The sequence below is a fragment of the Emydura macquarii genome, unplaced genomic scaffold, assembly GCF_026122565.2.
Source record: "Emydura macquarii macquarii isolate MOO-44397 ecotype Brisbane River unplaced genomic scaffold, CSIRO-AGI_Emac_v2 contig_1363, whole genome shotgun sequence".
Lineage (NCBI taxonomy): Eukaryota > Metazoa > Chordata > Testudines > Chelidae > Emydura > Emydura macquarii.
This window is the reverse complement of record NW_027131500.1, coordinates 21320446-21333576: the sequence shown is the minus strand read 5'-3', so window position 1 is coordinate 21333576 and position 13131 is coordinate 21320446. Positions and strand designations below refer to the sequence as shown.

The 13131-nt window shown below is 44.6% G+C and overlaps 1 protein-coding gene across 1 annotated transcript in view; it reads left to right on the top strand.

Moving 5' to 3' along the window:
- FHIP1A (FHF complex subunit HOOK interacting protein 1A) overlaps nucleotides 1-13131 on the top strand; it is a 108675-nt gene that overhangs the window by 43817 nt on the left and 51727 nt on the right. Inside the window, exons 2-3 of the mRNA XM_067551898.1 lie at nucleotides 10254-10487; nucleotides 12245-12871. Of these exons, the coding sequence (XP_067407999.1) occupies nucleotides 10383-10487; nucleotides 12245-12871 (732 nt within the window). The 5' untranslated portion in view covers nucleotides 10254-10382. The remainder of the gene's footprint in view (nucleotides 1-10253; nucleotides 10488-12244; nucleotides 12872-13131) is intronic.

The window sequence follows — 13131 nt, the reverse complement described above, 5'->3', positions numbered from 1 at the left end:
AACATCCGTGACAAAGCTGTATATTTAATCAGTCCAAGTGCCCACTAAAGATGGATGGGAAATCCCATTAAATCTGCTAGATGTCAGTTTCTTTGTTTTATTCTGCTACTCTACATTGATAATAGCTGTCTGCATAAAGGTGTGCATTTATTATAATCTGTAAAGTACAGACAAAATGAGATAAGTGATATACCAAGGGAATGAGCTGTGTTTATTGTATGTCTTTCATAAGCATCACAATCAAGATGAGTTTAGAATTTTGTGGATAAATTGGGAGCTGCCAGTGCTGCCTCTCTGATAAATGTTACTGACATTTTTTTTCAGTAAAGCAGCAAAAGGCAAAGATTAGTATAGTTGTCCACTGCAATATGTTACATACTTATTTGATACATGTAATATTCAAAAGCTTTTAAAATGAAATATTTTAAACAGAAATACTTAGTACTATTTTCCCCTATTGTCAAGCTTTAGGGTGGTGAATTTTACATGTAGAAATAGCTTTTTTGAAAAGCTATTTAAGGTTCTTATATGGTCTCCATTACCATAGTGTCTCAGTGTCTAACAATCTTAAATGTAGTTATCTTCCCAGTACTCCATTTCGATAGGGAAGTACCTCATTTTGTTTTTGGATTGTATTGTGGTGCTAGTGATGTTAGGGCATCTAGACCCTATTAGGCATATTAAATATAAATGAAAATTAAATTTTTCAGATGGGGAATTGAGGGACAGAATGACTAAGGGTATGTCTACACTGACGGCGGCAAAGTCACTGCCATCAGATCAACCTTTCTGGATCGATTGAGCGGTCAGTGAAGACCCACCCAATCAATCCAGAAGTCTACGCTGTAAAACCACCTCCTCAAGTGGCGTAGCGCTGAGTTGACGGGAACGCAGTTCTCGTCGGCGCCATGTAGTGAAGACGCCATGCAGAAGGGAAGCAAGCAGTTGACGGGAGCTACTCTGTGTAGCTTGCGTAACTCCTGTTGATTGTTGCTGAATTGCCAGGTGAGTGTAGACCAGGGCAAAGTGAGTTGCCCAGGCAAGACAATGAAACCCAGGTCTCCAAGTTGAAGTCTATCACCCTGACCACTGGATCCCATCCCCTCTTCAACTTCTGTGTATAAATATATATCTTAGGATGTGATTTTTCCTTTGTTTTATTTATTCTAGATGGAGCTGGTGAGGCCCCTTATTATTAAGGTTTCTCATATTTCATGTCATAAGATGCTTTTTTCAATTGCTTATAACTTTGCCAAACTTCAGCTATTTGGGATGAAATTTTACATGCTGGATGTCTGCCTCAGACTGACCTTTCTTAAAGTTTCAACCAGAATGATTGAGCTGTTTCTGAGAATGAGGTTAGCAAAAAAATATGTTTTGTCATGTAAAAAAAAGTTCCAACTGTTTTGTTGAGACGCTGTAGTGACTCCTTGCTTTGAATCAGGGATCTGAAATTTGGCAGGAGAGTGACCTCTCTCTGTTAGCAATGTGCCTTTCACTGTTCCCATGAAAATCTACCCAAATGTGGCCAAGTTATAAACCTTTGAAAAAATCTCAGTTCACAAGTGCACAGTAGAGATGTGTTAGATCTTCACAGCTAAACCTTGAGCAGGCTCCAGCTCTTCACCACTTCTGGTGTGAGTGGACTGTGCAAGTTGCATCCTCATAGAAAAATGGGCATGTTCTAGCCCAGGGCTACGGGGGCTCTTGCAATTGTTTGTCTTGCAATTGCAGCCCCTGTTTGTTGCAGGCTGGGATGGCACCTGCACTGTGAGGGGGGGGGAGAGTGTCTCTCCTGTGCTGTCATTGAACCCCCTGCTTTGTGCCCAGGAAGCATTGGAAGAGAAAGGTGCCTGACTTAAAAGCAAAGTTGACAATAGCTAGAATGGCAGGGAAGAGAAGAAGTCCCAAAGGGAAGCACTTGGACAAGGTAGGTAAGAGAATGGGACTGGAATGAGGACACAGGAGTGGGACAGGCTGGAGATGGCGGGGCAGAAGGGACTCAGGACTAAGACAATTGAATGCTTCCTTGGAGAACTGGATTCTGTCCCTTCCTCTGCCATAGAGTTCCTCTGAGATACTGGGCAAGTCATTTAAACCAGATTTTTTCAGATGGCCACTTATTGTGTGTGACTCATTTTCTGGATGTCCGACCTGATACCATGGAGTCTGATCTGCAGATGTGATGAGCGCTCACTGGTGCAACAGAACTCAGTGGGAGCTGTGCTTGAACTTACAGAGTGTTATAAATGCTAAGTACTCAAAACAAAATGAAAAAACAACCCACAACTGGTCCTGGTACATCTCAAATTGAGCACCTAAAATTAGTGGCCTTAGTATCTCTCTGCCTCAGCTGCCTATGTGTAAACTGCCTCTTGTCAGGGCATCATGAAAATAAATTTGTTTGTGAAGCACTTGGATCCTACCGATATGAGCACCAAAGAAAAGCCCATGAGGAAATGAATAATTCTGTCTTCAGTGCAGGGTTTGAATAATGTGCAGCAAAAAAGGTCTAGGGTACACTTCGAACAATGAGGATATAACAACATTTTGAATAGCTGCTCATCAGGTGAGCACCGACCATACTATGCACTGAATGCAGGGGCAGAAAAAATATTATGTGATCATGTAATTAATTCCTGTACCATAATGCATAGGCACAAGGGGACTGGAATTAAGGTTGCATGGGCTTACCTTCCTTCTTGCATTTCCAAACTTAAGTGCTTGACTTTGCAACCTTGAGGTTTTTTAGCAGTATTTTTCTGTGTAATTTCCTAGGTTATTAACTATGTAAACTCCTGGAGTTTTGTAAACTTATAACAAAATTTCTTCTTTGAGTGCTTGCTCATATCCATGCCCATGTAGGTGTGCATGCATCATCGCCGGAAGCTTTTTCCTAGTGGTATGTGCTGGGTTGGCTCTGGTGCCCCCTAGAGTGGCACCTTCATGGTGCAGTATATAGGCAGCTGCTGACTCACTGCCCCCTCAGTTCCTTCTTTCCCTCTGTGATGGTCCTAGAATGCTGTTGGTGTTCTCATCCTGCTTTGCAAGTATTGTTCTCAGTGATTGCGCCTGTAATCACTTGTAAATAGTTATTCAAGTGTAAATAGTTAGATAACATACTTAGATTAGTTAAGTATTTAAGTTCCCCGCCCTACAGGGCTAGCCTGCCTGGAACTTGGGGCATGCCGCATTTCCAAGGCTTCAAACCGTGTGTGACTTGCCTGAAAAAAATTCCAGTTAGCGACCCACACGATAGGTGTCTGCAGTGCCTGGGAGAAGGGCATATTCCAGAAATGCCGCATTTGCAAAAACTTCACACCCAGGACCAAGAAAGATAGTGACAGCAGGCTGAAGTTCCTCTTAATGGAGGCCACACTTCACCCAGCGTCTGATCGCCAGTGGAACCTGGGGCCGAGTACCTCCTCAGTTAGGAGCGCACCAGCTCCTCGATTAGAAAGATGTAGAGAGGCAGTGTGCCCCCACACTGTGACTCTTCCCAATGGCCAGAGCGTCACCACTACCAGAACAGCACCTTTCCACATCTCCAGTGCCAAGGAAGAGGTCGAAGAAGTCAGATTGGGGACGATCTGCGACTAAAAAGAGCATGGAGGGGATGAGACCATCAGCTGCCCCCTCCCAGACGGCAGGCAGGCAGCTGGCACTGTTGACTCCGGCCCAACAAGGGGTGCCATCAAATCTGGACTCCCCACTTAGGGTAAGCTAGGAAGGACTCTGGCAGAGCCATCGACTCCAGAGGCATATGAGGCAGCGATGAGTCTCTTGCCTCATCTCGCCTTGGCTTACAAGCCTTGATGCTGAGACAGCATTCTCCAGCACGCATAGGTCCTGATCTCACCACCGCCCAGAGTCATAGCACTGTTCACAGTCATCACGACGTGAGTCATGATACTGCTCGCGATCTCAATGTCGCTCCGGGTCAAGATACCTCTCATTGTCTCGTCACCAATCCTCGCTCAGACACTGCTCATCAACATGACACCAATTGCCCATGCAGCACTGGTCAACTTCACAGCACCAGCACATGGCAGAAAGTGGCATGGCACCGCCATGGTCACCGAAGAGTGATTCCTTGGGTTCAGCATCCCAGGCAGGATTGTGGTGGAGTGAATATCTGCCGGACATGAGACAGTAGGCCAAGGACTGGCTATTCTGGCATGGACTCCAACCCAGTGGCAGATGCCAACACAGTGGCCAATGTGGGCTCCATGGATGGCCGAGGCCTTGCAGAGCTCCCATGAAGGCTGGTCACATTAAGCTTCTTCAGTTATGATGATGTGTCCTCTACCCCCTCCCCCCATCAGAAAGGGGTTCAGAACTGGGATCAAGGGGAACAGAGGTTCACACAGCGCCCCTATGGGAGACCTTCCAGAACCAGAGGAACTCCAGGGCCCTGACGCAATCCTGGCCACCTCGTCGTCCTTCCTGGATGAAGCAGTGGCAGAGGCATCCTTAGCCTCTACACAGGATGACTACAAGGCTCATCAGGAGCTCTTGAGAAGGATGGCCCAGAACCTCAGTCTCAAGATGGAGGAGATTGAGGATTCTGCCCTAGCACTAGTGGACATTTTGTCATCTCCAGGCTCATCCACGGTGGCATTATCCCTTAATGAGGCTATCTCAAAACCTCTAAAAACATCATGGCAGACCCCTGCAACTCTCCAGCCAACAGTAAAATGGGTGGAGAGAAAATATTTCATACCTCCTAAGGAATATGAGTACTTGTACACCCACCCACCCCCAGGCTCATTGGTGGTAGGCGCAGTTAATGACTGGGAGAGACTGGGACAACAAGGCCCATCCCCTAAGGCTAGGGAGGCCAAGAAGATGGACCTATTGGGGAGAAAGGTTTACCCCACAGGGAGGCCTTCAGTTGAGAGTGGCCAACCACCAGGCCCTGCTAAGTCACTATGATTTTAATTCTTGGATGGCTATGTCTCAGTTCAAGGAACTCCTCCCAGCAGAATCCAGAGTGGAGTTTGCAGCTTTTGGAGAGGAAGGGAAAGCCATAACCAAAGCATCCCTTCAAGCCTCTTTAGACGTGGCAGATGCTGTAGCTCACAGATGCGACACAGCTCCTGGCTCCAGTTGTCTGGCCTGCCTTATGAAGTGCAGATGACAATACAAGATCTCCCGTTTGAAAGGCGTTCCCTGTTCTCCGAGCAAACGGCTGCATGGCCTGAAAGACTCTTGGGCTATTCCTGGGTCTCCACACACCGGCCGTAGCCTGGAGACACTTTAAACTTCAGCCTCTGGGCCGCTTACACCCCCCCCTTAGCAGAGGCATGACTTTAGGAGGCGCTGTAATATGGGCTTCAGGAAAATGCAACCACACCACTTCTCATCAGGCCTCACATCTACATCTGTTAGACAAACGTCGGGACCTAGACAAAACTTTTGAAGGTACGGTCGAGGACGACACATCAGTCTCAATCCTGGATCCTTCCCCACAATTTGGGGATCGCTTATCCCACTTTCACTGAGTGTGGGTCAACATTACATTGGACCATTGGATATTTTACATGGTGAAAGTGGGGTACACCCTCCAATTTACCTCCCCTCCTCCTTCCTATCCTCTCTCCCCATCCCTCTTCAGAGACCCTTCTTACCAGAGACATCTAGCTCAGGAGGTGCAGTTTTTCATAAGGGTAGGAGCGATGGAGGAAGTTCCAATGGAGCTAAGAGGCATGGGGTTTTACTCCCATTACTTCCTGATTCCAAAACCCAATGGGGATCTTAGATCCATATTAGATCTACGGAACTTCAACAAGTTCATGAAGAAACTGAATTTCTGCATGGTCTCCCTGTCCTCAATTATCCGTTCCGTATATCCAGGAGACTGGAACGCTGTCCTCAACTTACAGGATGCATATTTCCACATAGCGGTTCTTTGGAGCCACAGGAAGTTCCTCCGATTTATAGTAGGTCATGAACACTACCAATTCATAGTGCTGTCCTTCGGCCTGTTGGCAGCTCTGAAGATTTTCACAAAGTGCATGGCAGTGGTGGTGGCTTCTCTAAGGAAAGCAGGGGTACAAGTCTATGCATACCTGGACGATTGGCTGATCAAAGGCCACTCCAGGGAGCTGGTGAAAAGGCATGTGAGCCTCACTCCATCCACTTTCTTGAACTTGAGGCTTCTGATAACAGAAATCAATTTACTCCCCAGTTCAGAGGATAGAATTCATAAGGGCTGTCCTCGACTCAACCTGGGCAAGAGCCTATCTCCCAGAGAATAGTTTCAGAGCCATTGAAGCTCTCATAAAAGGTCTAAGAGCTTTTCTGGTCACCACAGCATGGAATTGCCTGAAACTGCTAAGTCACTTGGCATTCTGTACCTATGTGGTACAATATGCTCATTTCAAATTTAGACCCCTGCAGGCTTGCTTGGTATCGGTCTAAATGCCAGGTCATCCCCCTTTGGATAAGGTGGTCACAGTTCCATCAACAGTGACCTTCCCCCTGCCCATGGTGGCTCGACCAGGACACGGTGTGCAAGGCTGTCCCTTTCTCAAAACCAGTCCCATTGATGTCCTTAGTCACAGACGCCTCAGCTATGGGGTATGGAGCCCATCTGGGGACTCTCAGCCCACAAGGTCTGTGGATGCTAAACGAGCTGACTCTCCATATCAATGTCGGAACTGTGAGCAGTCCGCTTAGCGTGGCAGACTTTTCAGTCCCATCTACGGGACAGATGCATATTTGTGCTCAAAGACAACACTGCAGCTACGTTCTACATAAACAGACAAGGGGGAGCCTGCTCCTCCCCTCTCCATCACGAAGTGGTGCACCTATGGGACTGCGGCATAGCCCATTCCTTTCACCTGGAGGTTTTCTACCTACCAGGCTCACAGGACAAACTAGCAGAGCACTCGAGCAGGTTGTACGTCAACTATCACAAATGGTCCATCCATCCAGATGTCCTAAATGTCATTTTCCAGAAGTGGGGGTTTTCCCCAAGTAGACTTATTCATCACCAGGACCAACAGGAAGTGCCCCCAATTCTGCTCATACCTGGGGCACAGCCCGGGATCCCTTACAAATGCCTTTCCCCTTCCCTGGGGAGGTAAGTTGACGTACGCATTCCCTCCCATGGCTCTGATCCACGCGGTGTTACTCAATGTCAGGAAACACAAAGCGAGGATGATTCTGATAGCCCAGTGTGCCCACGATTGCGTTGGTTCTCAACTCTCCTGAACTGCCAGAAGGTATGCCCATCAACCTACTGTCGCTCCCAGACCTGATCTTGCAGGAACACAGCCACCTGCTTCTCCTGAATCTTGAGTCCCTGCATCTAATGGCTTGGAAGCTCCATCGTTGAGCAAGGTTGAACAGAACTGCTCAGCCCTGGTCCAGACAGTCCTCATGAATAGCAGGAAACCATCAACCAGATTTGTGTACCTGGCAAAATGGAACAAGTTTTCATTGTGAGCATCACAGAAAGGGGTTTGACTGAGTGAGGCACCCCTACCAGAATTCTGGACTATCTACTCCATTTAAAGATGGAAGGCCTCATGGTGTTGTCCATATGAATTCACCTGGCTGCAGTTTCAGCCTTTCATCAACCAGTCTCTGGTAGAACAGTCTTCGCCAACCCAGTCTGCTCCCGGTTTATGAAAAGCCTGGAATGGTTGTACCCACAGGTGCTTCAATCTCTGCCACCCTGGGACCTCAACCTGGTTCTGTCAAGACCTACGGGGCTTCTGTTTGAGCCTGTGGAAATGTGCTGCTTGCTTTACCTTTCGTGGAAGGTGGTCATCTTGGTTGGCATTACCTCGGCAAGAAGGGTCTCGGAGATTAGAGCTCTCATCTCTGCGAACCACTTTATACCGTGTTCTTTAATGACAAGGTGAGGCTCCACCCGCACCCGACCTTCCTGCCAAAGGTGGTCTCGCATTTTCACTGCAAAGAAGATATCTTTCTCCCTGTCGTCTATCCATAGCCTCATGCTAACAGGGAGGAGCAGAGGCTTCACTCCTTAGATGTCAGGCAGGCCTTAGCATTTTACATAGAGAGGATCAAACCATTTCGAAAGACCAGTCAGTTCTTTATGGCAATTGTGGAAAGGATGAGGGGGAGTCCAGTCTCCACCCAGAGAATCTCCTCATGGATCACATTATGCATTCATATGTGCTATGACCTAGCAAAAGTTCTGCCTCCTCACCTGACAGCACATTCCACAAGGTCGCCAGCTTTATCAACGGCATTTGTGGCACAGGTTCCGATCTTAGACATCTGCAGGGCGGCAACCTGGTCATCCATTCACATGTTTACCACCCACTATGCTATCACGCAACAGGAGAGAGATGGCGCCGCCTTAGGTCAGGCAGTCTTACAGTCCGTGTCCGTATCCGTATCAGCACGAAACTGTGACCTCACCACCTAAATCATGGCTTGGAAATCACTTACATGGAAATGGACATGAGCAAGCACTCGAAGAAGAAGAAGAAACGGTTATTAATCTTTCCATAACTGTTGTTGTTCGAGATGTGTTGCTTATGTCCATTCCAAACACGCCCATCTACCCCTCTACTGGAGTAGCTGGCAAGAAGGAACTGAGGGGATGGTGGGTCAGCAGTTGGCTGTATGCTGTGCCATGAGGGCACCACTTCAAGGGGCACCAGAGCCAACCCGGCACGTACCACTAGGTAAAAGCTTCCGGCGATGGTGCATGCACACCTACATGGGCATGGATATGAGCAAAACATCTTGAAGAACGAGTTACGGAAAAGTTAGTAACTGTTTTTTCTCTCTCAACTATATGGCAGGTCTAGAATAACATTTTTCTTTCACTACAGAGGTCCATGAATGTAGGTAGAGCACAGTAATGGAGAAGTAGTTCACCATGGAGAGGAGAATTTTGATCTTATAAGAAATGTACTAAATAATACCTAATGTATTGTTAAAGGGCGCTGGATTGTGCAACAGTTTTATCCTTTTTAAACCAATAGAAATTCAGCCATGGCAACTGTCTTATAATGTGACTTTATTAAGATATGAGAATTTCCTGTTTTTATGTGTGTGTGTGTGTATCCATTATTGTGCTTTACCTTTATTCATGAAAATCTACAGGGAAAGTAGAATTTGTTTCAAGACCTGCCTCATAGTTAAGAGAGAAATTTACAAAGCTCCAGGTTGCCTAAAGTTGGATCAGGGATTGAAGAGGAAAAGAACTCTTCAGAACATTTATATCTCTATAAATAATCATGTTTAACTTCATATTCTCTGATATGACGTACTCTTCACAAAATAATCTCCCCTGTATGCATTAGTTCTCTCTCCCTACTTTCTTACGGGGATTTTCATTTGTGATCCAAGAATGAGTTAAATTATCAAAAATTGATGTAGGGAAAAAATGTGAAATTGCAAGCCCGGTTGGTTTGCCCTTTCCCCCTGCTACCCTCCAAGTTTAAAAAAAAAAGATGTAGGGGGAAAAAGTGGAACTATGTGATTGTTGAAGATCTAGGTGCTTCAGGGAACAATATGTTCTCATAATCTTCTCATGAATACCTGGGAGATGTCTCTTTGTTTCATTTTAACTCTACCCTGAAGGTGTATCTTTGCTTGATGCTATGATATACAGGTTATTAATAATGCATGAAAAGAAAAATTCAGTGTTTTGGTTTCTCTCTCATTCTCAAATTCCTCTGAACTGATAGGACATTTTAATATATGTGACTTTGGATGCACACAAGTTTTTTTTCTTCTCTTCTATACTTTTATGTTGAATGTTTCTGTTCTGTTTAACATTGTATCAATGAATCCTGTTGTTTGTATGCAGTCTTCTACAGAGATTCTGTATGTACACAGTTTACCTTTATTAATCCAAAAGGTCAACTGTTTGAAAGAATGGTTGTTTGTAAGGAAAAGATTATTAAAAAAACCCCAGAAATAACCTGTACCTTGCTTACATGTGTAGCCTGCAAAATGTTGTTAATTACTAAGCAATATGATACAGAGAGGAGGATGTCAGAAAGTGCACGCACGCAGTAAATGTTCATATATAGCAGTTTCCATACCCTTATTCACATAATTCCACTGACTTCAACAGGGCTATTTGAAGACTAAGGTACTACTCATTGTGACTAAAGGTATGGGAATATGGCCCTATGCAACTTGCTTACAAAAAAGCATTACACTCAGATGGAATTTTCAAGGAAATGTATATCAGTGTTTAACTAAGTCCTGCTTTGTTACACAATACAATCTGATGTGTTTTGTCACTTTTACAGATTTCTATGAGCTGCACAGTCAATAAAGAGATGTCCACCCTAAGATGATGCTTGAAGCTCAGTGACTTGACTACAGAGTTTTCAACAGAAATTGAATATGGCCTAGTAGGTTTGACCTTCGGAGAGTTTATGATGTCCTCAGGTACCCGTAGCAGCAAGAACCGGCAGGCTGTGAGCCTGCAGGGAGTTGACCCAGAAACATGCATGATAGTGTTTAAAACTCACTGGGGACAGGTAATATAATTCAGTAATACATGATGATTGTATTGATTTGAAGTAGGTTGCATTCATAGGAATCCACTCAAAGCAAAGACTGGTACAGTAACATTGCACTTTTCAGGTACAAGCCTGTAGGTCACAGAGTTTACTGGCTAACATTGAAACATGTTTAATAATATTATAACTCAGTTTTTTAAGACTTTGCTAATCTACACTGGGATAGATCTCAAATTTGCAGCAGAGAGAGAGGTAATGTTGCCTAATGATCTGGTACTGGAATTGAGAGACCTAGATTCTGCTTCCAGATCTCTCAATGACTCACTGTGGTATTAGGCAGGTCACTTATCTTCTCTGTGTCTTTGTTTCCCTATCTGTGTAATGGGGGCAATAATGCTTAACCACCTTTTGTATAAAGTGCTTTTAGATTTACGGATGAAAAACTCTTCAAGTATTATTAATTGACTACAGATTCAGATTACATAGTGCAATGGTGCATTTTACATATTACAGTACTGGCTTCTGCTCCTGCCAGGTGCTCTTTCAGGTGTTGTTTCTATTGCTGCTGAAAACGAAGCTGGCCTAGGGGCATCACTGTTCCTGAAACTCTATTATAGGGTTTGAAGAGCCACCTGGTGGCTGATCTTGAGATGAGAACTAAAGCCCAGATCCTCAAAATTATTTAGGCACCTAACTCTCACTGAAAGCAATAGATGCTTGAAATCATTGGGAGTCACATTCCTAAATACCTTTGAGTGTCTGGGCATTAGTGCCACTGAGATGTTAAGTGACCGTAATTTTAGGAGAGCTGTCACTTTGAGTTCTTGTGGTATGGACTGATGTGTTACAGGAGAATCTGTAGTTATCTGCAAATTTCTGATACTTGAGAACAGTGGAACATTTTTGGTGAGGACCTACATTGGCATCCTGTCGTGAAGGAACTCTAAATTGGACTTCTTGTGGTATTCAGCCCAGTCAAGGGAGCAAATTAGGGTGTCTCTGCTCCGTTCTGTGTGGGAGAACAGGCCACCTCAGCTCTGCTGTCTCCCCTTGAGGAGGGAGAGAAGGCAGAAACTGTTGGGGCAGGAGTAATCCATAGTTTAGTCTAAAGAGCAGGATGATGTAGTGGCATTTATTACTTTTTCCCAACACTAGGTTGAATACTGCAAGAGTGTACAGGAAGCAGTGGTCACTCTGTTCTCACTTAGCACGTTGCATGATCATGTCTTTTATCTGAACACCTTGTCCATGGGGAAAATAGAGTGCTCAGAACCTTGCAGAGTCTGATCATTAAATTGGTAAGGGGGATATTTTCACCCATTCCTAATTACTTTGCTACTTCCAAATTTAAAAAATCCTGCATTCCTTACTGAGAGCAATATTTTGATAACCCTTGCTCAAACTGAATAGTACACTGCACCAAGAGTAAGCCCATTGACTTCAGGCCTCTGTTGCACAGAGTTTATGGGTTGACACAGAAAGAAATGTGTTTAAAACAATAATGAAACTCAGATTTGAAGTACAGTACAATTTAGGTAATCCACATTTTAATAAATCCCATATTTGCAACAATGCGGCTACTTGTGCAATAAGGTGCTCAGTGTGAATAAAGGTATTGCAGTTTGGTCCTGAATGTGTGCCAAGTCTGAAGTTTTGATTTATCAGGGTGCAAAAAGTTTAAAGCATAAAAAGTAGGAGATATTGATCTTTTTTTATGCAACTATATTTTTTAAGTATGTATCTTGGGATGATAAATGTGCATTTGGTTTGTTTAGGTTGTAAAAATCTTAGAGAAGCATGACCCTTTGAAAAACACTCAGGCGAAATATGGGGCAATTCCACCCGACGAGGCCAGCACTGTGCAGAATTACGTGGAGCATATGCTTTTCTTATTAATTGAGGAGCAAGCAAAAGATGCTGCAATGGGGCCTATCCTTGAGTTTGTGGTCACAGAGAACATAATGGAGAAACTCTTCCTTTGGAGCTTGAGGCGGGAGTTCACCGATGAGACAAAAATTGAGCAGCTGAAGATGTATGAGATGCTGGTCACTCAGTCCCATCAGCCTTTGCTGCACCACAAGCCCATCTTGAAGCCTTTGATGATGTTGCTAAGTTCTTGCTCAGGAACGGCCACACCAGCTGTAGAGTTGGATCTGGTCGTCCTGCTGAACCAACTCTGCTCTATCCTAGCCAAAGATCCTTCCATTCTGGAACTGTTTTTCCACACCAGCGAGGACCAAGGAGCTGCCAACTTCCTCATTTTTTCCCTTTTGATTCCCTTCATCCATCGGGAAGGAACAATAGGTCAGCAGGCTCGGGACGCTCTGCTCTTCATAATGTCCCTGTCAGCTGAGAACAATGTTGTTGCAAATCACATAGTAGGAAACACCTACTTTTGTCCTGTAAGTTTTTTGGTTTTTTTATTTAAAACCATAAATTTACTCTCCTTCTGTAACTTTTTGCTTTTTTCTTTCATTATCCTTTTTAGTAAAGATGCATTCATTTTACTTAGTCCATCATTCTGGACCTATAAGGCTGGAAACCAGGTTAGTCCTGTAGAAATTATAGATGCTATCTTGTGGGGAGGCGGCAAGAGAAATAAAATTTTCATCATTAAATCAGACATTTCTGAGCCAATCTTAGGCAGCCACCATCTTGCTTG